Source organism: Cynocephalus volans, chromosome 1, assembly GCF_027409185.1.
Source record: "Cynocephalus volans isolate mCynVol1 chromosome 1, mCynVol1.pri, whole genome shotgun sequence".
NCBI classification, from domain to species: Eukaryota; Metazoa; Chordata; class Mammalia; order Dermoptera; family Cynocephalidae; genus Cynocephalus; species Cynocephalus volans.
This window is the reverse complement of record NC_084460.1, coordinates 159,054,829-159,082,764: the sequence shown is the minus strand read 5'-3', so window position 1 is coordinate 159,082,764 and position 27,936 is coordinate 159,054,829. Positions and strand designations below refer to the sequence as shown.

General features: G+C 33.6%; 1 protein-coding gene across 1 annotated transcript in view; it reads right to left on the bottom strand.

Moving 5' to 3' along the window:
• Window positions 1-27,936, bottom strand: part of ROBO1 (roundabout guidance receptor 1) — a 474,875-nt gene that overhangs the window by 310,303 nt on the left and 136,636 nt on the right. The window contains exon 2 of the mRNA XM_063077793.1: window positions 956-1,282. Coding sequence (XP_062933863.1) covers window positions 956-1,282 — 327 coding nt within the window. The remainder of the gene's footprint in view (window positions 1-955; window positions 1,283-27,936) is intronic.

Genomic DNA, 27,936 nt, shown 5'->3' with positions numbered 1-27,936 from the left:
ATAAATTATATCAAAATGTTAATCATCTTGGAGAAACACCATATATGAATATATACATAGTTATGCACATAGTTTTCATGTATTATATAATTAAACAAGTAAATTAAATCTAAATTTCATTTGTCTCTCTAATCCCTATGCAATTCTCAACTTTTGTCATGTATGTAGAGCAGCATTCTTTAAAGGGAATGAAACTCTGTGGCTACCTCTTGTAGGTGGATAGAAAATAAGAGAAGTCCAATTATTCAAATACAATACACAACTAGATTCTGGAAATAATAATTTAATCATTAGTCAAGATATCCTTCTTGAGATGATTTCAATTGAGCTACCTTTGGTGTTCATGTAAATAAAACTGAACCATCAACTACCTGATGGTTACATACACCTGATTTCCTCCCAGGGCACAGTATAGTGGCCAAGTATGAAGTATGATAACAAAAGTATCATGAAATAAAGCATAATAATAAAGTATGATGCATATACAGACACTTTTCTGGATATAGCTTTAACAGAAGTAAAATATATTTCTAAGAATTAGAAACAGTTTAAAACCATACATTACACTGTCAGTTGAAAATATCTCTCCTGAGAAAGAGAAATTTAAAATATTCCACATTTTTTTATTTACAGACAAATTCTTATATTCAATACATTTAAAAGCAACCAATGAGGGAAATAAAACGATGTCAGTGAAAATGTTCAACAAAAAACAGCTCCAAATCCAAAAATCAAATAGTTCAACAACTATGGGTAAATCCCAATTTAGCTTGACTAACCAACTAGGATGAGAAATACAGAAAATTCAAATAGTAGATTGTATTCATATGTAAAGGTAGAGATTGTCTCCAAGTAAAGCCTGTGAACAGATTCGATTTTTTTATTGCCATTATCAAGGCAAATGATCGCACTCTGCCACTATCCCCCCCAAACCCTGGAAGCCCATTTCACTTACTGGCTACCTCCAGCGATGCGTTGTGGCTCACGGCCTCTCCAAGGTAATTCCTTGCTACACAGATGTAGACCCCTTCGTCAGGTCTGCTTTTTCGTCCATGTACTATACGTAAGAAAAATAAAGATCCACTTGGCAGCAACATTCGGTGTGAGCGAGGGTCATCTTTGTCTGTCTCCACTCTCTCCCCCCCTTTGTACCATTCAATAGTGGGTGTGGGGCGGCCTTCAGCTTTACAGTTCAAAGTTGCGGGTTCTCCTTTTGAGACAATTAGGTCTGAAGGGTGTTCAACAATGCGAGGTGGAAAATCTTCCTGACGAAGACGGGAGCCTGCAGGAGAATTGACAAAATATCTTCATACATCACTTGAAAAGAGGTAAAAGTCTTATTTCAAAAGCATAGGCTTTAACACTACTCTTTAAACACTGCATAATATTGACCTACACTTCCTACCCTATTTACCAGCTAATCCTTCTGGTGTCCACCTTCAGTACACCTTCCAATTCCTGAATCCTTTTGACCCTCCACTTAGAAAGCACTCTTGCTTAAACTTTGCTTGTACAAATCCTGTCTGCTCTTCAAATCCCTTGTCTACGAATCCTTTCAGAACCCATTACACTGTCTGTTTATACCATGCATGTGTCTGTTTTTGCAGAGGAATGTGTTAGAGAACTGTTAAATAGCTTCCTGAGTATTACAAGTAATGGCATGGCTTCCTGGAATCTGCTTTTTAACTAACATTAATCAACACTTTAACAAAACATATGCTATGTACTTATGAACATTTATATTCAAGTATAACGAAACTGTTCTCTATATAGAATTTTATATCTTATCTTATGTACATATACTTTCCAAAGAGCTTTTACTAATAAATTAATTTTGTTACTAGTTACTAATAATTATATGAATATTTTAATAGACTTCAAAGATAAAATGTTAAATAATTGAGTTTAAAAATTTAAATATAACATTAAATGGAAAAGAATATTGAGTGAGTGTCTGCATTTTGGATTTTATATATTACTTAATAAATAAAGCCCTGAGTACATATGTCATTTAAATATTTCCTGTGTCTGTACCTTAGTTTTTCTGATGAGATTATAATCTCCAAAATAGGGATCATGTTTCATATTTTTTAATATTCCCATCTTATTGCTGCTATGTATAGAGTAAATATGTAAATTTCTCAAAGATATCTCAAATTCAACAACCCAAGGCTTCACTTAATTGAGTCCCAAAGCTTGCTCTCATCTAGTATTCGAATCATTCCAATCTCAATGAATAAGGCAAAATATAAACCAGTTTTTCTTAACATCTCCCTTTCTGTCCCATAGTTCTCCCCCAAATTTCTCCAGTCAATCTATTCATCCCCTTTCTCTCCAGCCAGCTACGATCCCAGGTTCAACTGCTATCTCTTCCACAAAGATTTAGGAAATACTCATAAATCATTTCACTTCAATGTAAATGGATGAAAGCTTTGAAATGCAAATGCAATCTCAGTCCTTCTCTACTTCTGTGGCCCTTAAAATAAACTCATTGCTCTTAACATAAAGTCCTTAAACAGACCTACAAGAGCCAGAGTGTTCATTCGCTGATCTAGCCCTCCAGACTCTTCCTGATTCACTTTCTTTGCTCTCTCCACCCAGCCTTCTGTAAATTTCATAAACTTACTGTGCTTCCTCCTGCCACATGGCCTATGCTGCCACAGGGCCTGGGCTCAAAATAAACTTACCCTACTGAATGCCCACTCTTCTTTCAATCTCCGCTCTCCGTTATCTTTACCACAAAATTAAATGTTGCTTTTATAAACCTTTATCAGTACCACACTCTAACCAACTGAGCTAACTGAGCTAACCACACTCAAACCAACTGAGCCCAGAATTGTAATTTAAATCTATTTGTCTGATGCATTTAATATTGCCTGTCTTTCCCATTACTCTGTAAGATCTGTGGGTCTAATTTTGCTCAAGGTTTTTTCTCTTATGCTTAGCAGAGAGCGGAGCACAATACAGCACTCAATAAATATGTGTTGGATAAATGAAAAAAATGAAGTGCTAAGAAAGATCAAACTGAGCAGAATGAGTTGAAGCTAAAGAATCATGCATTCTGTCATTGCCTCTCAATCTCACCTCCAGGCAGTCACTGACCTGCTTTGCTCTCTTTCATTATTAATTTATTACCCCTTTTCTAAAATTTTATATAAATAAAATCACAAAGAATGTTAAGAAACAAAGAGTCATGCATTCTATAAAGAGACTTTAAAAGATTTTGTTTTTTAATTATAAGTAATATGCATACTATTCAATATCAAATAGACTATGAACACCAAGGTCAAGGGTTCAGATGCCCATACTGACCAGGTGCCAACAAAACAAAAACAAACAAACAAGAAAAGACTATAAGCCCCGCGTGGGGCTTATTTGTATCTGTGTCTAATTTGTAACTACTGCAATTAATATTTTTTTCTTAGTGAAATTAATGATGAAGCTAAAAGAACTATTATTTGCCTATATACCCTATAAAAGAAAAAATTAGAATCGGAAACACTGAGAAATTTTACAGAGAAATGAGTTTAGTGCATGGTATACAGCAAGTGTAAGTACTTTAAATAAAACCAGGCTCTAAAGAGGAGGAAATAATCCAGCAATATGGGGGGGGGGGACTTGGAAACTCGTACTTGCTCACAAAGCCTATATTGAAGTCAAGTGAAATTTAGATTGGATTTTAGATTACTTATAATTGCCAGAGCTGTAAAACTTCAGAAAATAAAGCATTATAATATATCACTGGCCTTTACCTTGGCTATAATTATGGAAGGTGAATGCTAATGAGGATCAGCTGCGGAGGTCATATTTATTTAATTAAAGAAAAATTTATTTTAAATTCTGAAAATGCATTTCAGATAGAAATAGGGATGTATAGGTTGCTATGAGAACACACACACAAAGGGCCACTGGGCAAGTTAGAGAAGGCATCTGGAGACATGATACTTGAGATAAGCCTTGAAAAATGCATCAAAAAGAAAAGAAAGGAGATGATTTCACCTCAGGCAACAGTATATGGTACACTCATAGGACCTGCAGGTAGGTTAGCATGTCCTAAGTATAAGATGCATGTCAGAGACTGGGAGGCATAAGCCTGAAGAAACAGCTAAAAGAACTAATTTGAGGGGCTTTGAACATCAAGTCAGAGTTCTGGAACCTAATTGAAAGCACAGGACACCATGAAAAAGTTTAGGCACGGGATAGATATGATGAAGTTAGGTCTTCAAGAGCTCACTATTGTTAGTACGAGACTGGATTTAGCAGGTTGAACTAGGAGACAAGTTAAGACACTTTTGCACTCTTCAAGCAATATTGAGAATCTGAACTTAGACACTAACAGAATAAAAAACAGAGGGAAGAATCTAGAGATATTGAGTCATAAAATCAACAGTATCGACATTAGCGGGACTGGCGATGTGGAGCATGATGGGAATGAAAAGGCACACGATAGAGGAGAAGCAGAGGGTAGGGAGATTCGAAGACTCTGGTCTCAGCAGTGAGTGAAGCATAGTCTCAATGAAGGTAGAGAATAAAGGAGTGATATTTGGTGACAGGAGGAAGGGCAGAGGAGATGATTTATTCATTATGAGACAAAGAAAGTTTGAGGTCCTTCTAGAATATCAAAATGGAGATGAAAAGTTGCTTGTCTATCCATGTTTGACTTTAGAAAAAAAAAAAAATCTCAGCTGCAACTATTGATTAGAATAGAGCTGGTGACAAAAACCATGGGAAAGAATAAAACTGTCTGGGAAAAGGGTGTAGAGGAAGTAACGGCCAATTACAGAACCTGGAGATCACCCAGGTTCCACTAAAGTGCAGTATTGCTGAGAACTCTCTATCCTTAACCTGCAGCCCATAGAGCTGGACCACAGCCAGCATTGACTTTTGGGAGTGGAGAACTCAGGCCCAAGTTTTCACTATGATGTTTGCACAGCAGCATTCAGAAAAAGTTTAAGTGATAAAAATGCCTTCTATATTATTAAAGGCCAAATTTTCAAAAAATGCTCTATGGGATACTCTTTCTTCAGATTAATAGGTATTGCTCAAAAAAGTGGTGTAGTTTTCGGGGCATTTACTCCTGCTAAAGTACATTATGATGTGCCAGAAAAAGGGTATAATATGCAACATTTCCCTAAGTTATCTGGCCATTGAACTTTTTATTTTTCTTTTTTGCATGATATCCTACTGAACTTTGCTTCTAAGGAACACATTTCAAGAGAAAATACGTACTACTAAGCATATACTCATAAAAATCTGAAGATAATACATAGGGTTAGCCAAAAAACCAGTAATTTTATGGTACAAACAATACCTTTGGAAATCATAACAAAAGTACAGAAATCTCACATTTCTCATACTGTCTAATCCTCAGGAAAGGTACTTTCCAATTTCTGAGTAATATTTATAACTAGTCATTGGTTAACCTCAATAATAAAAACCATAAATGTCAATCATCCTTGTTGTAAAAACTATAATAAAGTATAATAAAGTATTCTTTGTTATCAAGTCAAAGCAGGAAGGAAAGGAATGGAAAAGAAAGCTACTATTAATTATCTATCATCTCCTTTGTCAGAGCAATATCTTTATGAGATGTTGTCATATCTGGTGTCCATATGGGGGAACTGAGTCTCTTGGCTGTCACTCCACTGGGAGGTATCAGTGCTGGAATTCAATCCTAGACAAATTCAAAACCCATGCTCTTTCTAACTATTCCATAAATACTGCTAGGATTAACTAGTTAAAATGCATAGAGAAATACATTTGTTTCCAACTCTGGAAGTGTTCATTTTGATTGCTTACTTTTAAATGTAGATGATAAAAACATCAAGCAGCAGTCAAACCTGATGACATCTGTTGTTCTTTCCCCATGTATAAAATAGTCTGTAAACCAAATGATTTCATAGTCACTTCACTCAGTAAAGACCTCGATGATGAATGAGTGGGGAGATTAAGTTTTCCTTGCACTGTGTCATCTTCTCTAAATATGAGCTTGCATTGTTGAGTAAATATCCTTACTTTAACAGTTTTTAATATTGTATACTGAGAACCTCAACTCCTACACAACTGCTCGCATAATTAAAATTAAAATTCAATATCATTGGTTCCCAACTTTTTTCTGCCAACATACTTGAGGGAAAAGTCACCCAATTTCTATCTGTAACTCTGACTCACTTTCTCAAAGGGGGACTTTAAGGGAGTTACATCATGACCAACTAGGGAAGAGCACACATGAATGTCAGAACAGTGTAGGTGAAAGGCCCCAAGTACCACATATTTGTCATTGTAATCTTCTTTTCTAGAGGTGATGTCCACCTTCGCTCTGTCACAACTATTATGTATTTACACATGATATGTAACTAACCTTCTTATAGGTATAATATTCTTAACTCACTACTCATAAAAAAGCTTTCTCTCTTCCATCATAAATTCTAAGTTCCTATAAGCCACCTGACAATCACCATTCCAGTTATGCCAGCTTCTAGGTTTCAATCACACTCTGCATAAGCAACTTAAAATTTACAAAGACAGAAGTCTGGCTTGAGGAAGATACCATTTGCGCTAAAAAAAAAAATAAATAATAATAATAATAATAATAAATAAATAAATAAAATTTACAAAGAAAAGAGGATAAAAGAAAAAAAAACTGATGAAGTGAGGCTTTATCAAGGAACTAAAATGATACTGCACTGTCAACTGCCCTCAGCAAGAATCTGGGTAGAACCTTGGGAATATAACAATTCACTTCAGGCAAGACAGCATCAGGGAAAAAGGACAGGGCAGGATTCCTTCAACAACTGCCTGGTTGGAAGATAAAATATAAACATAAGTGACTGAAATATCTAAATATTTACACAACCACAGCTGGAATAAGATATACACGTAAGTGCTAAGTATTTCAAGGAAATATATCAAAGTCACATGAGATTTATAATGACAAAACCAAACTCCTGGTTGCACATAAATTGTTACCCCCTCCAAGACATCACTTTTACCATACATACCACAATCAAGTAACCATTTGAGAATGATTTTGTTAATATTCTGTTGAGGTAGGTATGCAAAACATACATATACATAATTTTATTCCTTTTTTTGTATATATGATTTTTTTCTTTTTTCTAGCATGACGGTAATATTTGTTTTAGGTTTTTGTTTATGCTTGCAAGTCTGCTTCTTACCAGACTTTATTAACAAAGACTTGTTTTGACCCAAATTTCTTCTTCATATTCTTTGGTAGGTAAAATTAGAAAACTTGTTTTGACCCAAATTTCTTTTTCATATTCTTTAGTAGGTAAATGATTAAAATATCCACCTGCATCATATATCATATTAAAGCATCCTGCAGCACAAAAATGCTTATAAAATTGCTAAAAGCACAAGAGGAACAAATTCAATGAAGTTGACAGATGCGCGATGAATATTAATAGACAATTGGGTGACATTTGTCCAAGGTGGGGGTGAGGAAGTAAAGAATAGCCTTGACAAGATACCTATATATGTAAAAACATACCTATATTCTTAAAAGAGCATTGCCTGTTAACCTTTTTATTTAAGCTCCATTTACATTTTAAGGAGCAGAACAGTCTTCAATCACAAACATAAATACTATTGATGGCACCAAACCTGTAATTTTCCAGTCAGAATTTTATCCTACAAGGAGATATTTGTTAAGAACAAGAAGGCAGTACCCATTAATTACTCACTGTATAGAGGGAAGACTTATATATCCTCCATTGAGTTATATGCATTTCCCAAATACACTTACTATCGGAATAATAAGTATAAAAACAGTCCACACTCTATAGATAAACTAATTACTTTTACCTGAAATTATATATAATAAAAAATACAGGGAAAATAGAATTGTATTTAAATAACTACATGGGGGTGGCTAGTTAGCTCAGTTGGTTAGAGTGCAGCGTTTTAACACCAAGGCCGAGGGTTCAGATCCCTGAACCAGCTAGCAGCCAAAAACTAAAATAAAATAGCTACATGTTTAATGGATCATGCCATTTTCCTCCAGTTACTTTATTTTACCCTAATTTCCCTTGATAATAATATTCTGAAGATTATTTAGGGGGAAAAATCTTTTGTAACAAATGTTTGGAATAATCCCAATAATTAACTGAGCACCACTGGTAGAATTTATCATCTAAAATGATTGTCAAAATAGACCAAAATGAAATTCCAGGAGTGAATGCCTAGAGTTTTTGTAATATTTCTACAGAATCTAATATCGTATGCCTGTGTCTCCAGAGAAATAAAAAAGACTGACAGTAGCATAAGTTAAATTTTAGAACAATTTTGACTCCTGCAACCTCTCCTCCCCCTCCCCCCCGATTTTTAATAATATGGACATTAAGTTGAAAAGACTTTTCTGTCAGGGGACCCAAATATTGCAAAAGCTACTAGGGCATTAACTGCAGAAATTGCCTCAGCTGCGTAGAATCAGACAGGATTTCACCCTGAACTAGAAAGATGGGAGGGTTAAAGTTGGCTAGCTGAGTTCCGTATTCCTATTTGACCCTTAATAAAATTCCCCATTAACATGCAAATAGGAGAATTTTACCTTCTGTAAAATGGCAAAATATATATATATATATTTGCCTGTCTTACAGTCCAAGTTCTCTCTCTCCCAACCATCAATCTATCCATCAGTTTGCCTGTGTATTTTTCCTATAGTGTAGTAGGAGCACTGTATTGTATCATAAATTGTGCTATGCCCTGGCAACACAAAGAAATATAAAATCGAATCTCTTATGTTGACAACCTGAAGTCTACCCAGGGAGCCAAAAATTTAGCAAGAATAATATTGAAAAATAAGAGCCAAACAACATGAGACAGTAGTAGAAGAAGCTGAAATCAGAAATAGCATGACGAAGGAAAAAAACCAAAAACATTAACTACCCTAGCATCTGTGGGGAAAGTAATTAGAACTGGAGACTGGATTAAGATTGCCTGGACTCAAATCTAGGCTCTGGTACTTGTTAGCTGTTTGAACTTGAATAAATTGCTAAACCTCTCGGAATGTTAGTTTCTTCACCTGCAAAATGAGGATTAAAAAATGTCTGTACTTTATAGGTTATCATAATCCCTTATGCATAAAATAATATTATATTGACCCATGTGTTGGAGCCATTAATCTATTGTTCCGGAAGCACTGTTAGTTGATTTTATAATACTACTCCCCACCCTCTTCTGCAATTACGTCAGGATTCTTATTAATCTATAGAAAAATTAATTACTTTTTTCCTTAGATTTGTAAGAAATGTGAATTAAGCCAAGTCCCTAGTTTTAGTTGAGAATTCAACTCAAAATAATTTTCTTTACACAGTTCTTGGCAGGTTCTGACATAATTTAGCAAAACATCTTGCAAAAAAAGAAGAAAAGCAAAATAAAACAAAACTAGAGCACTTAGCACAGCCGACTGTGCTAAGTGCTTTTTAAAAAATTTATTATTATTATTATTATTATTATTTTTTTACTGAGAAGCATCAGTAAAAATAGATAGGTTGACTATCTAAAGCCATCTATAATAAAGCTTTTCTGTTCCTTGTGAAAAATATTCCAAATAGATCCATTGACTAAATATATTACTTTCAAAATTTATAAGAAACACTTCTGCTTTTAAAATGCAACTAAGTGAATAGTCACATTATCTTTTGTTTTCCTTTCATTACAAATATAAAAATACCATGGGTAGCCAGAGCATAGATTAAGTTTGTAATTGTGCATCTTAATGCCTATTCTAATGGACCAAATATTTAGGTCTGAAAATATAATGTACATTATAAAATTTAACAGCTTATTTTTGCTGTTAGGACCAATTCATCCTTACCAAGTTTCACCAAGAATTTTGAAAAATATTTCAAATTGCAGAAAACAGTATTTGGGTGGTCCTATGACTTTTTTATTGCCAGCCATGGAAATATACTTAATCATAATCTTAGATTTTCTACATGTTAGGACAAATTATATGGTATTGCCATCAATGTGACTCTGCACTTAATTTCTTTTTCTATAATATGGAAATAGCAGATGGTTATAAAATTTAGCTAACTATAAGTTCAATATACAGAACATGAGCAGACTCCCCTATTGAAGTAGCAACTTAAAAAATACTCCTATAACTGTATAAAATAAACCTTGCTTACCAAAACTCCCCTGTTACAAGTTGAAACTTCTGAGGAGCAAATCTTTATTCTGAAGTTAATCTTATCTTTGTGTTTAAAAACATGCTTTTTAGTCATAAATTAAAAGTATGTGAAAATGAGAAAAGTATGTGGAAATTCCTTAACCACAGGGAAGGTTTTAAAAAATCATAATGTACATTAATATTTATCAATTCCTTCTCTATAGTTTTATTAGATTTTAATAAAATCTGTATATTATAGTTATAATTTGCTAAGGGTTAATAACCTAAAAGCAATTAAAGTTCTAAAAATAAAGCTCATAACTTTATTTTTTGAATTTGGTATTAATCTTTGTGTCATATTTAAAGAACCCTTGATTCTAAGTGAGTTATTAATGTCTGCAAGACAGAGTATAGAATTGTAATTTTAAGGATAATTGTCTAAGGACAATTTGGAAAGCAAAATACTTAAAATAACCTTTTAAAGGATTACTGAAAAATCCCTATAGGAATGCAGAAAACCTCACTCATTTTAAAAACTCAGGACAAATGATTTCAGCAAAATTGCAGGATAAAAAATCAACACACAAAAATCAGTAGCATTTCTATTCTCCAATAGTGAACATGCAGAAAGAGAAATCAAGAAAGCTTGCCCATTTACAATAGCCACCAAACAATTAAAATACTTAGGAATTGAGTTAACCAAGGATATGAAAAATCTCTATAATGAGAACTACAAACCACTGCTGAGAGAAATTACAGAGGATACAAGAAGATGGAAAGATATCCCATGCTCTTGGATTGGAAGAATCAACATTGTGAAAATGTCCATACTACTCAAAGTGACATACATATTCAATGCAATCCCCATCAAAATTCCAATGACATTTTTCTTGGAAATGGAAAAATCTATCCAGACATTTATATGGAATAACAAAAGACCACGCATAACCAAAGCAATGCTGAGCAAAAGTAAATAAATAAATAAATAAATAAAGCTGGAGGCGTAACACTACCTGACTTTAAACTATACTGCAAAGCTATAATAACCAAAACAGCATGATACTGGCATAAAGACAGACACACTGATCAATGGAATAGAGAATCCAGAAATCAACCCACACACCTACAGCCATCTGATCTTTGAGAAAGGCACCAAGCCTATACACTGGGGAAGAGACTGCCTCTTCAGCAAATGGTGCTGGGATAACTGGATATCCATATGCAGGAGAATGAAACTAGATCCATACCTCTCACCGTATACTAAAATCAACTCAAAATGGATTAAGGATTTAAATATACACCCTGAAACAATAAAACTTCTTAAAGAAAACATAGGAGAAACACTTCAGGAAATAGGACTGTGATCACAGTTCATGAGTATGACCCCAAAAGCACGGGCAACCAAAGGAAAAATAAACAAATGGGATTATATCAAACTAAAAAGCTTCTGCACAGCAAAAAAAAAAAAAAAAAAAAAAAAAAAAAAAAAAAAAAAAAATTAACAGAGTTAAAAGACAACCAACAGAGTGGGAGAAAATATTTGCAAAATATACATCTGACAAAGGATTAATATCCAGAATATGCAAAGAACTCAACTTTACAACAAAAAAACAAGTAACCCAATCAAAAAATGGGCAAAAGAGCTAAATAGGCATTTCTCAAAGGAAGATATACGAATGGCCAACAGACACATGAAAAAATACTCAACATCACTCAGCATTCAGGAAATGCAAATCAAAACCACACTGAGATACCATCTCACCCCTGTTAGGATGGCTAGTATCCAAAAAACTGTGAATGATAAATGCTGGTGAGGTTGCAGTGAAAAAGGAACTCTCATACATTGTTGGTGGGACTGCAAAATGGTGCAGCCTCTATGGAAAATGGTATGGAGGTTTCTCAAACAATTGCAGGTAGATCTACCATATGACCCAGCTATCCCACTGCTGGGAAAATACCCAGAGGAATGGAAATCATCAAGTTGAAGGTAACCTGTTCTCCAATTTTCATTGCAGCACTCTTTACAATAGCTAAGAGTTGGAACCAGCCTGAATGTCCATCATCAGATGAGTGGATATGGAAAATGTGGTACATCTACACAATGGAACACTACTCTGCTATAAAAAAGAATGAAATACTGCCATTTGCAAAAACATGAATGGACCTAGAGAGAATTATATTAAATAAAACGAGTCAGGCACAGAAAGAGAAATATCACACGTTCTCACTTATTTGTGGGAGCTAAAAATAAATAAATAAATACACAAACTGGCGGGGAATGAGACATAACAAATACAATTCCTTGAAGTTGATACAACAAGTGAACAGAAAGGACATTGTTAGGAGGGAGGTGGAAGAGGGAGGGAGGTTTTGGTAATGGGCCAAAATAACCAACCACATTGTATATTGACAAAATAAAATAAATAAAAAATAAATAAAACTCAGCCAGTACTTTTGAAATTTACAAGAATTTCTGAAGAAAACCTTTTACATATTAGCAAACTAATTGTAATCTTTACCTCCTTGTATCTTCCCCATTTTTCTCTCATATCTTGGCTTTAGTTCTTACAAATTCTAAGGAATCCCTAATAAGGGATGCTGAGAAGCATATTCTAATCATTTGGCATATAAGACATAGAACTTTATTTATTTATGCATTTATTTAACAGCCAGTACAGAGATCAAACCTCAGACCTTGGTGTTATCAGCACCACAAAGAATGAAACTTTAAAAGATATTTCAAATGTTAACTCAAAAATCTAAATTTTAAGTTGCAGTAAGTACTTAAATAGTATACTATAGCACATCTATGATATATATGAACTTAAATGCATAAAGAGTAACCTTTATTTTCTAAAGGGGTAAGGAAACAATTCATCCTTCCAAAACAAAGCTATGTGTAGTTAATCTAATAGAAAAAAAAAATCCCATAAATAAATATTAACATATGCAACTTTTGATGTAAAAAGATAAGAACCAAACAAAAAATTCTTCTAATTCTAAGATCATTTTAATTATGGGTAATATGATGTCTGTATGCACTTATCATTTAGTATTTTAATGCAACTTTAAAAGGGAAATATAATACTTTCAGTCACTACTTTAAAAGTGGTTAAATTCTTAATTTGGAAGAAAAAGAACCATAAAATCAGTTTTGTTTAGAAAGCAGTTATAATATTAAAAAACTTGTGTTTAGTTAATGAACAGTGAGGCCATAGCTAAAATACATCCTCAGTGCCTAGAACAGAGTCTAGTACACAGCAGGTATTCAATAAACATTTGTTGTATGAATGATCAATGACCATGAAAGAAGAAAATCATGGTGACCCCACACGTATTTATAAATAGTTTAGAACCTGGTACCTGTATAGAAAAACAGCCATCCTTGAAAGTAGTCAATAGCCCTGAGCTGAAGAAAAATAAGGGAAACCCCTGCTTTTGCTTATGCAAAGCAGATATCCACAAGAGAAAGGAGCCCTGAAGGCATTTGGAGATAAAAGGCTCTTGATCCATTCAAGTTTGGGAGCTCTCTTTAAAATTAATTCTAAGGATACAGAAACCTGTATGGCACATATACAAACATTAACAGAGGTGTACTCTGTACAATTCTAGCTGAAGAGATAGGCTGAGAGAAAAAGAGACAGACCTAGAAAAAAGATCTAAGAATCTTCAATATGATTTCTCAGAGAGTACTGAAAAATGAATAGCTTTTGTTTTCTTCTGTATACGTTTCTCTTGTTTCGAAGTATTCCATGATGTTCTGGTATTATTTTCCTAATAAAATAATTTACTTTAGAAGTTGTGAAAGCCAACAAAAGGTTTTGAAAAATATGGACAAAATAAAATTTAACCTCTGCTAACTCTAGTATTTGCTTATCCACTCAATAAATATATATTAAATGCCCATGCTGCACTAGCTCTGTGTGATACCAGAACGCAAAAAAACAAAAACAAAAGCAGTTAGTAATACCTATCTCTCTCTCTTTTTTTTAAATTATTAAAAATGCAAAGTTAATATAAAGTGACATTTATGCACTTAAGCAATGTAAGCATTTATATACCTTTTAGACAACAAAAAGCTTTTTTTATGGGCACATATAAACAAACAGTAAACATCTGGAAAAGTGGTGGAGGCAAAAGTTCATGTGACATAGAATGAGTGGAAGCAAGTCTTCGACAAAAGTAAGCTTTCCTGGAAAGGTGGAAAGCTTAGTGAGGTTAAATGAATAGAGGCCACAAACCTTGAGGGGCCTAGCTGCTCAGTCATGCCCTGTGTGATCACCAGGAGTTAAAAGACTGGCTATGGATTTAAACCGATTAAAAGGTATCAATTGCCTCTTCTCTTTAGAAAGCAAATAGACCTAATTATTTTACTTATCTTCCATGCCATTACAAGCTAATCCCTCACTCAGGGAAAATTATTTTTTTAAACCTTAAGCTATTTTTCACTTCACATTGACTATTTTTGAGCAATTCTAAGATCCTCCAATAAGAATAATTTATTATATAATTTCAAATAGTTAGAAGAGAGCATCATGAATTGTTCCCAACACAAAGACATGACAAATGCTTAAGGTGACAGATAGGCTAAATATTTTGATTTGGTCATTGCACATTGTATACATGTATCCAAATATCACATTGTGCCCATATATATACGACTATCATGTGTCAATTAAAAAAAAGAAAATGTAGAAAGTACAGAATAAAATAAATAATATAATATTTATCTACAATCCCATGTACTTTCAGAGAAAACCAAAGCTATTATTTTAATATTTTTATTTCTAGTGTTGCTCTATTAACTTTTACACCTAAAATATTTCATAATGAATTTTTGCCCTTCCACAAAAAATTTATCAAAACACACTTTTAAATGTATGAATAATGTAATATCTTACTGATGTGTTACAAAACTAAACTTCCTTGTGAGAAGTTTATTTTGAAATTTTTAGGAATACTTCTAAAAACATTTTGAAACATTGTTAAATATGCTAAATTCCAACTTATTAATTAGTACTTTCAGTTTTCTGGTACTTTCATTATAATATTGTCTTTCTAAAATACTACTTTAAATTATCTATGATCCTTTAATATATAGAATTGAAATTAATATGAACAAACAGTTAAACAATTTTCTTCAATGTCACATTCCTACTACTACCGCCTTTTAAAATATGCTTATTTGTATCTCAATTTGATACATTCTGATCAAAACCTCCTTTTAAAACACTGATGACTAGTCAAAACTTCATTTTTATTTTGGATGATACTCCTTAAGGGATTTGAACTAAAACTTACATTTGAATATTTGTTAATTCTCAAAACAACTTTAAATTCTAGTCTCAGAAAATCTTCCAGTTTTAACTCTCATTTATCCATTAGCCAAACATTTCAAGGATTTAAGCATACAATTTGGAAACATAAATAATTCCAAATTTTGATGAGTTAGATAATCAGATATATCACATCCTCTTAGTACCAAGTCCTGAGAAATGCCTTCCAATAAGTAACCTCAGTTTGAAAAGGGGAATATCTCTTTCTTTGAACACAACTTCCAAATAAAAGTATATAGAAATATCCATCTATTTCTAGTAAAACAAAAATAACTGATTATTTTTAAATATAGGGATCCTCTCCTAGATTGACCAACTCATTCCAGTTTAACCAGGACCTTAGCAGTTTTAGTAATGAAAGTCCCCCTCAACCAGTCCCAGGTAAACCAGGACGTCTGATCACAATCTCTCCTTAATAAACCAGATCGAACACACTGAACAACAATATCACATCCAAAAAAAAAAAAAAGAAATCCATCAGGGTAACTGGTACCAAAATTACAAATAAATGAAGTAATAGAAAGTATATTCAAATTGTCCTAAGATATAAACTTTTTAAAGACAAAGACTGCATCACATCATAAACTACAGTGAATAAACATCATGAAAAAAAAAGTATCAGAAGTTCTTGGTTGACTTATGAAACAAATAAGAAAATAGTTTACTAAAAGACAATATATATGAGAAGGAAAGGAATCGCCACATAACTATCAGATTTGATGTCTGATAGTTTTAATACAAGAATAAAATAGTCCACCCACTGTGAAAATTCAGAAATTCAATGCAATGAGGAAAAATGTAGTAAATTAGTAAATTCCCTACTTGTTTGTTTTTTTTATGTTTTTGTTTGTTTGTTTGTTTGTTTTTTGCTGCTGGCGGGTAGGGGATACAAACCCATGACCACAACTTTGGTGTTGTAAGGCTGCACAATAACCACCTGAGCTAACAGGCCACCCTCTATATGGTTTAATTTTAAAACCAGAAGAATGATGATTCTTAAATTGCAGAGATCCAAGAAAAAAAAATTCCAAAACAACTCATTGAAGTAAAATTATTTCAATTCAACAAGCATTTATTGATTAACTACTCAGTACCTAGCCCTACAGACTGCAGGTAAAAGCTAACAATTTAGAGCATTAAAGGGGCTCTAAATAAGTACTGTAGTATAAGGAGAAGAAAGAACTGAACCAAAGAACTTCAATACAGAGCTGTGTTGTAGATTTGCTAACAGTTTTACAAGTTCAACTATGTGATAAACTAGAGATACAAAATATAACATCTTAAAACCTCACAAGGATACCATGAAAAGCAATGGATCTGTTTCTATATAGTATCTGATACACAGAAAACACATTTCAGTAAAGGTTAGTTCCTGGATGGTCTTGTTTACCTAATTATTTTCACCTGATTTTGATTTGATTCTCAACTGGAGGTACTTTTGAGATTGAAAAGGTACAACCAGTGATTGTTAGTCAAAAGCGTGTGCGTGCATGTGACAGAGGGTCGGGGGGTCAGGGAGACAGACTGCAAGATTCAAGAACCAGCTAGATATTTCTCCAGTGCTCTTAAAAAGAAATATCTGCCATTGCAAATATATGTATTATATTAATATTCATTATATACTTATGCTTATATTAGTATGCTTATATAATATTAGTAATTATAATGTAATATTAGTATGTTATATATACCTCACAATATATATAAATAGAAATTTAAAACAATTATTTTAGATTTACATTATTAAAAGACATCATGGAAAGAGAATAGAGGAAGAATAATGATACAGAAAATACTTAAGGAATTCAGTGTTTTTACTGGCTTTTTCCTTCATAAACTTTTTACTTGGCAAACTATAAGCAGACCATTATTCCTAGTGTTTTGTTTATTTCACTTCGTCCTAGCTATTCCGATGTACTATATGTTCACAGGCATAGCTAAAGTGAAGCTTATGCCAATTTTCAGAGTTCCCATTTCCTTTCATAACAGTTTTGAGCCATATTACACAAAATGCTATCTTAACTGCAGTCTACAGCAAGTCCCCTCTGAGTTATCACCTCTATATACAAACAAGCAATACTTCTGTGCCCTTCAAGCTTAGAGATGTTCATCCCTCTTTGCAAATCTGACCTGCCCCTGCCAAGAAGTGCAAAAGCCCTTAAGAATTATAAAAGTTGTAGATTTCACATACAAAAAGTAGTTTGAAAAGACAGGGAAAGACTAATCAAAATACTTATGAAACGTAAGATGCATAGTAGATGGTCAAGACGACATTGCAGAATCATTACTTGGTTTGATTTCGTTCTAATAGTTGTAGTGAGGTTTTTAAGAATTAGTAAAAACAAATCATGATTTCTCAAAAAGTCTCAAGAGCACACAACTAAGGTCTTTTATAATTATCTCATTAATCTTGAATGTCAGGTTAGAACAATAGCCAAAACTTATTTATGCCCCAATTTCATTAGGTGTATAATTCTCACAATCCTCACAACGTTCTGAAGCAGGCACTATTATCCATAAGTTGTAAGTTAGGAAACCGAGGCACAGAAATTAAGTAACTCATCCAAGATTTCACAGGCACTAACTGATAGAAAAGAGATTCAGACCCCTGCAGTCTGCTCCAGAATTAGGGCATTCAACCACTAAACTATGCTGTAAAACAGTACTGTGGCATACAAATTCACTTTGTATAAGAATATATTGCATAGACCCAGATTTTTTTTTTAACCCTCAATATTAATTTAAATTTAAGAAAAGCTACAAAATATACTTTGGTTCCACATGGCAGTTGGGAAGAAAGAAGGTGGTGAATTCATAGTCGCAATACTTGGGCTTTTCTTCTACATACATAAATTTCTATGTCTCCACCCTCAGTTACTGGGTCAGTTTTTTCATCCATAAAATGAGGTTAATATAGCATGTTAAAGCTGGAGTAAGAACAGATAAATTTGTCAACCCTCACATTTTCCAAACAAAGGAAAACTAATCATCCAAGTGAAAATACTTGATGAAAGTTGACAACAAATAATCCTCTCTTGCTAGAACCAGGACCCTATTCTCCTTGAAGTTCATAAACACGAGGTTACACATCAAACTTTCTGTTAAATAGACTAACAAAGAGGTGTTCTCCCCCTGTTTGGGATGTGCTTCAATGTCTGTGGTATCTTAAAAGTGGATGCAAATTTCTCTGGGTGTGCATGGAGCTATAAAAAATACAAAGTATTAGAAGATGGTTTAATTTTTTCAAGAAATGTAAGGATATTTTTCTTTTCTTCTTTTAGATGAATAAAGAAAAGCTCAGAAGGGTAAATAACTTGCACGATACCTCCTAAATATTTTGTGGAGCGCTGAGAATCAACCTCAAAGCCATGGACTCCAGAGCCTGAAGTCCTTCCATGGTGTTGCCATGCAACGCTGCTTCTCTGCCTTCTCATTTTAAATCTCCTTTCCACACTTACTGTTCACCTGATGCTGGACTCACCACAGACTGAGTGAAGTAACACCTGTTACTATTATTCCTTGCCCAAGCAGGAAGTTCAGGTTATTTTCTGTTGAGAAGTACTTTAGCAGACACTAATATCATTAAGAAAAGAAACAACAATAGCTGACACTAAATATAAAGCACTTAGTATCTTCCAGGCATGTATTGCGCATCGTGTACAAGTGCTCTCCTTGAACCTTGTATATATTACTTTTCAATGCTGGTAATAGGAGGGATGTATAAAGAACTAACCCTATCCTTCAAAATCTTTCAATCTAGGAGTTCAGTACTTAGACAGATTTGCATTTTCAAGTCAAGAGGGCCTTGCATATGTTGAAAAGCTCAGATTCCAAGAAGTATGTGATAAAGATTCAAAAGCAAAATATATACAGTAAATTTCCAAGGAGAAAAGAGAATCAGAAGTTAAGTAAAGTGGGCATACTCTTTTCACAGAGGAGATGAGATTTTGGTTGAACATGGAGGGTTAGAGCTGATTTGGGTTGCTCAGTTTCTTAACCACTGAAATTATTTGAAGATTGGTATTTATGAACATATTCATATTTTTCAACAAAGAAGATCCATCCACAAAAAAGGACATCAGATTCTTTAAGAGGACCATAAACGCAAAACAAATTTAAAAATAAAATTTAAAATAACGGATGTATTAGTTTCCCATGGCTACCATAACAGAGTACTACAAAATGGGTGGCTTATACAACAGAAGTTTATTACCTCACGGTTCTGGAAATTAGAAGTCCAAGATCAAGGTGACAGCAGAGTTGGTTCTTTCAAGCGCAGTGAGGAAGAATCTGCTCCATGCTTCTCTCCTAGTTTCTAGTGGGATGGATTCTGGCACTTCCTCAGCTGCTGCAGCATCACCATCCCAATTTTTGTCTTTGTCTTTACATGGCATTTTCCCTATGTCTCTGCCTGTGTCCAAATTTCCCCTTTTTATAAGGACAGAGTCATACTGGATTAGGATCCACTCAAATGATCTCATCTTATATCGATTATCTGTAAAGATCCTATCTCCAAATAATGTCACATTCACAGGTACCAGGGGTTAGAACTTCAACAATACTTTGGGGGAAACAATTCAGACCATAACCACAAGATAAGCAGAGATGAATGGAAAGGATGTTTCAAATGGGGTATAGAGGGGAGAAATGGGAAATAATGTGGCAACAACAAGCCCAGCACGGTTTGCATGAAGGGTTCGATTAAAGACTAGTTGAAAATAGGTGCTGGAATGCAAGCTCTGGCCAAAGTGTAGAGATCTTAATATGTTCATAAAAGGCTTTTAGATTCTAGCCTATTAGCAACACAGAAGTTCTTAAAAGATTTTGAGAAGTAAAGTAACATGATGAAAATATTAAGAGCACTAAACTCACAGTGCTAGGCAGGATGAAAAGTAGTGGAAGGAGACTCAAGACCTGGTAAGATAAACCTGTAATACAGGTGTGAGACAACAAAGGTAATAAAAATGAAAAAGAAACGAAAAAGTAGAAAAGTTCAAGAAGCATTACGAAGGAAGAATCCATACACATTAGTCCAATGGCTCTGAGGTTTGGGGTCAAATTGAAAAGAGGAAAGCCAGCTTAAGGATGTTTTTATTTTAAACTTGTGTTTAACTTTGAGAAGACAACCAACACTGTCAATTTTAGTTTTTTCATACATTACATATGACTTACAACTAAGAATTTTTTAAAACCAACTTGAGGCTCAACAGATAATAATAAGAAAAGAGCAGAGAGGTGAATTTTTTACCATCACATTCCCATGGAGTTTACTATTGCAAGAAATATGTTTCCAATAATAACCAATAATTAAACAAAATACTATACACTTTCTGAAATCATCCTAAGACAATTTCACTTGATGATTTATGAATTATATTTACTTATATTTAATTTGCTTGATAATTTAAATGATATTTAATTCACTTGATGATTTATAAGTTATATTTATAAATTATATTTAATTAATTACATATAAATTAATATTTAATTAGTTCAGGAAAATGCTACAAATTAACATAGTTACATTTAAGATTTAATGCTAAATTCTGTGCACATTTTATACAGAAACTTTTGATGATACATATAACCTGATGTAATGTGGCAACAGTAGGACAAATCTTGGAGGTTGTTTAGACCACTTAGTTTCATTTTTGCAGATCATCTTTAAGCTTGTTTTATAAAGTGATAAAATATTGAGGCTGTTTATACCTCTTTCAGCATTTTGGGGAAAATTCTTTAGTGGGAAAATCCCATATACATGAAAATAGTCTTCAGATGATTACTATTCCATGTACAAGTACAAGCCATCTAAGTCATTTTTCTTCTTTAAGCAGATTCATCCATTTCAAAAAGGAGCAAAAGAAGAAAGCATACAATCTTTGTTGTTTAGTTAGAAGTATTTTTAATATGAAAGCTACTTTTATAAAGAAAATGTCTCCTCCTACTTAAAGAAAGTAATATTTAATAAGAATAACTTTGAAAAATAATTCTCAGTACCATAAAAAACTATAACAGGGCAAAATTTCATTATTCTTACACTCTAATCCAGTGTTGAAGGGAAATTTCTGCAATGATGATTAAAATGTTCTATATGTGCTCCATCTAATACAGTATCCAGCAGTCACTTGAGGTTTTTGAGCACTTGAACCTGAACTTTTATTTCATTTTATTTTAATTAATTTAATTTAAATAGCAACATGCAACTGGTGCCTACTGTGTTGGACAACACAGTTATAGTCTACTGTAAAGTGAAAATAAATGCAAAGGGGAAAATTGTAATCTATACCAATAGTTCTTAAACACTGGTATACATCACAATGATTTTATAATTTATATCTACAGATCTTTGCTGAGTTCATTACATGAACTACAGAGGTGGGGGCTTCTTAATAATTCAGATGCCAGGGGCCCCCACTCCTAATCTACTAAGCCAAGTCTCTTAAGAATCTGTTTTTAACAAGCACCAGTGGTAATTCCAATGCACACTAAAGTTTGAGAACAACTGATCTATTTCTGCTTCCATTCCAAAGTTGAGTCACTGTTTTCCTCTAACAGGAATAAGAATTTGTACTTTAACTATAGAGTTCTGGTTTTAAAATATATTGTTTTAATTTAAATAACATTGGCACTTCTTAATAAACATTTTTATAAAGCTCCATCTCTTTTGAAACAACTGGAAAATAAATTATTACACATTCTAAAATACCACTAAGTATCAAATAATTCCCCTGGATGAATGCTACACTTCATCAGTTCTCGTCTCTCTATAGATCCTACAGTAAATGAATTATCTGCCTTAATTATTGCACACAACTCTTTTTTTATTCTACGGCTTCAAATCCATGAACTAATACTTGTTACGTAAATTTATGCAACATTATTCTGATTCTCAATTTCCTCATCTGTAAAATGAAATAAAACTGGAATGAAACTCCAACCACACAGGATTGTTATGCTGGCCAAATGTAAAGTACCTAGCAGAGTGTCTAGCACATATGTAATAACTGCTAAGTATCCAGTTTCCTTCCTCTTCCTAATGACCATTTCTATTTATTTCCCTCTGAATCCACTTCATCTGTCAATACCGTTGGTGGCTGCCCAACACCACTTAACTCCAACTTTGCAGGTTTGGGGCCACGAAGAACCTGGGAGCACTGCCTCCCTAGGGCAGGGGACATCTAAGAACATGTGACTCACTGGCTCCTCACCAAGCCAGGCTTGTAAGGCTATTCTGCTATGATCTGGTCACCCTTTCCTACCTCTCCATATCCATCTGGTCCTTCAGGGTCAGCTACTGCTTTATTGCTCCAAGCCAAGTCTTGTTCCTATAATGCCAAGCAAAGCTTAATTCCTGTAACAAAAACCCTGCTTCCTTCCTCGTGCCTTTATTCTGAGGATTTTGCCTTACTCCTAATTTCCTTATTCACTCCCTCCAAGAGAGAAAGAAAACTAGGCACTGAGGCCTTCCCTCATTTAGATATAACTTGGAAGTGGGAATGTCCTTCATCTAGACATACAGCATTTGATCTACCTCATTAGAAGCAAAAAAAGCAATCATGACCCTACTTCTTCATTATTAGTGGTGTTTTATCACTCTAGGGTTGGTTCGTATTTTTTAGTATTTCTTAATTTTAAAAAGTTAATCTTTTGCAGCAATACTAACAATTTCCAAAAATATCCTAAATCTAATAAAAACATTTTGACGTTGTAGTGGATTGAATTACATCCCCCAAAACTCACTGAAGCTCAAATTGTGTCCCCCAAGTTTTATGCATTAAAAACTTAGCCCCCACTGAAACTGTTAAGAGGGTGCGAAATCCTATCATGGTAATTGAAAGGTGGGGCCTTAAAGAGGTGATTGGATTGTAGGACCTTGCAGTAGTGAATGGATTAAAAATGGTGATCGGGGCCTGGTTCTGAGGGCTTTAAAAAGAAGAGGAGAGTCTGTCTGTCTGTCTGTCTCTCTCTCTGCTCTCTCTGCTTCCACCATCTTGCAATGAGACCCCTGAGTCCCTGTTGCCACCACCAGATAGAATTTGGACTTCCCAGCCTCAGAAGCTGTAAGCAATAAATTTCATTTTCTTTATAAATTACCCAATCTCAGATATTCTGTTATAGCAACACAAAACAGACTAATATAGACATTATATAAAGTGATTTCTTCATCTTATAAGCAAAGATGGATAACTGCTCTTGGATTAGGGTAAAATTGAATGCTATCTAAAAAAAATGGAGAAACATTTTCTCAAACTGCCTACAGTTATATACACAATTCTTCTAATGTTTACCTGTTCTAATCTTGCAAAGGTGAACACATCACAAACTTACAAATTATTTTGGGATTAGAATGGCAAGCAAATGAACTTCCCTGTTTAAGTCTAAGAAATTACGGGTGGAGGGAAATCAATATTTCATATTAAGCACAGTTTATTTTTAAAGTTCTATTACAAAAATATTAAAAGATCACCTGCAAGTTTTATTTGTTATTTCATTGGAAAGTCCATGTGATTTAATTCTGAAGACAAACCACTTTGATATGTCAACTTCATAAGGACCTTGAATACTAGCAAGGTACTCAGGTAGAACTCACAGGAATCATAAAATAAAAAGCACATTGCTTTGTGGTAACTGCAGAAATAAATGTTTAAATAAAATATGCATTTTCAAAATGACAAAGTAAACTCTTTGATCTTCAAAGAAATATGTGTATATACACACACACACACACACAATTCAGTTGGGAAGAAGCAGCTAACAAAACAAGTTTGGCCAAACTTCAGTCTTCTTTCATTTTTAGGAGCTGTTTCTAGGTCAATTCAACAACAATAATGCCCAAAAATGTATGAGGTTTTACCTTATGTAAGGTGCAATGTATCTTTCTTGTCTGACAAATATGATTCACTCACATGATATACCAGTAAATATTAAATTGCATTTCATTATTGGTAAGAGTAAATAAAAATAAATTTTATGATAGGCATAACTAGGTGCCAGTGCTTTACGTGTTTTATCTTAATGAATCTTTGTGATATTTCTATTTTTGAGTATTTACAGATGAAGAAAGGAAGGCTCAGAATGACTGGGTACTTTCTTTGAGATCTAATTTTTCATAAATGACTTTCTCATCCTACTCCAATAAGTCAAAACCATCTGAATTTTGTAATGCCAAAGTACGCAAGAGTAGATCTCAAAACCTTATTATATTAAGTATTGCTCTATGAACTAAATAACTACTCTTTTGCACACAAGTGCACTTTTCCTAAGACATATGATAGTTGTTTTAATTGATAAGATATAAATTTTCTTTAAAAAAATTACTGAATTCTTAGCAGCTTTGTTCCCCCAACTTGAATGGCTACTAAAATTATAACTACTATCATTATGAAAACTTAGATAGTAAAATCAGTTTCCTATATTCATAAAGGATCAAGGAGAATGTAGAAAAGCAGAGCACTACTAGTCTACAAAAAGAAAGGATACCTAACATAAATTTCCTTCTCCTAGTAACTGTTTTGAAATTTAAATATCATATTGGTTATATTGCTAATTGCTTAACACAGAACGTTGGAAACATGACAGCAGAGTAAGGTTAGCCATGACATTTTATCCTGACTCTAGATCAGCGTATTTGAAAATGCCTATAACCATAATAGAATCAAATAAATCTATGGTGAACTCTATTTCTTGGACAGTTTTAGTCAATCCACTTGGGAAGTACAGTATCATTTGAGTATGCAGATTCAATGGTGCATGTGTTGCACTGAAACAGCAGCCTATTGTGATGTGTCTGGCAGAGCCACATGTGGAGATTTTAAGCCCTCACATTTTCTGAAGTTTGTATTTCAAAAAACCCAGAAGCCAAACATATGAAAATGATTATTTTATATAAAAATCATATGGGCACAATTTTCCATTGCACCTAAAATAAAAATAAACAATATTGAAGTATTTGGTGCTTGCAGACAGTTAAATTAGTATTATTAAATATTGCTAAATATTCATTGTCATGAATTAAACATTTCACGCAAAAACAAGATGGACAAATATGTTTCTCATTTGAAACTTTTGCAGTTTTTAAATGCAATCTTTTGGATACGCAGGGGAAAGGAATGACCTATAAATGGCTATTTTGCAAGTTTATATTTCAGAGCATATTTTATTTCTTAAAATGGGAGTAGAGAGAGGAGCTAAAGACTAACTAAAGGTAATGGAAAACAGAAATAGTGAACTATGCACTAACTACTAACTCAATAGAATATTTTTCTCGTTATACTCACTTAGAAAGTGATAAATAATGTTTGAATGAAATTCAGGCATCAATGATTTTGCAGATCAGATGATAATATCTGCTTTCATAGGTTAAATAATTCAGGAAAAAATACTAAACCCACTGCCTGTAACATAACATTTGTTCACATAATGCTAGCTTCTTTCTGCTTTCCTTCTTCACTGTTGGATAAACAGACCAAAGGATTTTCTAATTAATAATAATACCACACCGTATGGTGATATAAACAATTCTTCCAACTTTAAGGCCCAACTGTCAAACTTCGAATTATATCCACCCTACTCTTCTTAAGGTACATTAAAGTATGATTCCTTTATACTTTTAAGGAACTATAAAAGCATAATTGTTCCTTAAATATCACTTCCTAAAATCTGAAAACTGAATAAAGTCCAGAACTCCAAGGATTCTTCCAGATTTTAATATTAAAATAATGTATAACATAAAATAATTGTAATAGTAGAACAATTAAGTAACTATTACAATGGCAGAAAAATCTTTGCTGAGATAATGAGCAAATTATCTTCCAGAAATGTTATTAATTCATCTCATTTAATCCACAAGGGATGGATGCTTTAATTATCCCATTTACCATGTGGACACCAATAACAATAGAGTCAATGACTCACCCAAGATACTTTAGTCAGTAACAGAGCTAGGATTTGAATCTAGGTCATTCGACTGTGAAACCCTTCTCATCATACTTGATACTGCTGGGTGTCTATTGTTGGCATAGATATGCTACTGTATTCTCAGATACAGCAATGGAAGCAAGAGTACCAAACCAGTCCCCAGTTTTGGTACAGAATAGAATTACCTGGGAAGTTGCTACAAAAAATGCCCAGAACTCAACCTAGAGAGTCTAATTTGGTAGGACTGAAGTATGGATCAGAAAACCACTAGTCTATAACATGAATAATGACAGAAAAAGAGGTCCTGATGCAGACAAATGAGTTAGCCCAAAAACTGTGAAATGGATAAAGAGGCCAGGCCAATAATACTTCTCCATCCAGGAATCTTGATATAACTCTACTCTGCCTAACACAAAACAAACTAAAAAGCCTAGAGATCTAATGGACAAGGAGAAGAGTTTCTATGACAATAGCATGGGATAAACAGATAAAAATCTAATGCTTTGTACTGACATTTTAAATCCTTTAAAATATCATAAAGTCTATTAAACCCATTCCTTTTATAAATATTCATAACACAGAATGTGGCCATTGGTCATATGAGTTAATTCTCACACAGCTGATTATAGTCCATAGTGCAATTTTTAGAATTCCTTTTACTTCTTGCATCAACAAAGCCTTAGTTTGAATACTTTCCAAGTAGTGTCAAAAGCATATCTTTGAAGGCCTACTAAATAAACAGGAAAGTTCCTTCAACATTTCTGCCTTGAAAACCAGGTCACTGCTGCATAGTATAATCATAACATTGTCTCTTTCATGAACATGAACAATGGATCTACACATTTACCTTAAAATAGCTTAAGAATTTTCCATTTTGAGAATTTTACTATATAACAACTATGGTACTGGTATTATAATTAAAAAACAAACAACATACTTGGCTCTGGTCAGGGCTATACTAACTAGAGCTATATATTACATGCTCACTAACATGTAAAGGAATTTGACAGTGGGTGGAATTCTTAATTTCATTCATGATTTAACTTCTTTCACAAATTGATTCAAAAGATTATCAAAATCATTCCTTCCCTACCAATTATTAAGTAACAAATTAAAATTTTCTTGAACTACCTATTAACTGCCTATTTTGGCAATTTTTTGGTGAGAGTGGAGTAGTGCCATTCCTAGACCACAAAGGTGAGCAGAGAACCCAGGCTGGTGACACTAATTACTGGTCCAGGAATGCACATATGACTAATGTTGGGACAATTGGAATCCTTCCCTGGAGCTGACAGGGAAAAGCTACTAGATTGTGAACTGCCAAGCATCATGTTTGCTTTTGCACGGAAAAGATTTAACTGTAAAGCAGAAAAATTAAACAACCACACAGGAGGAAGCAGAACCAAAACCATTAGTTCCATTTGTCCCTTAAGTCTGATTCCACCAATGCATTTCCTATGACTTAAGCATATGAGTCAATGAATTTCCATTTGCTATTGAATGGATTTCCTTTCGCTTGCAACCAAATAGTACTAATACACTAATTTC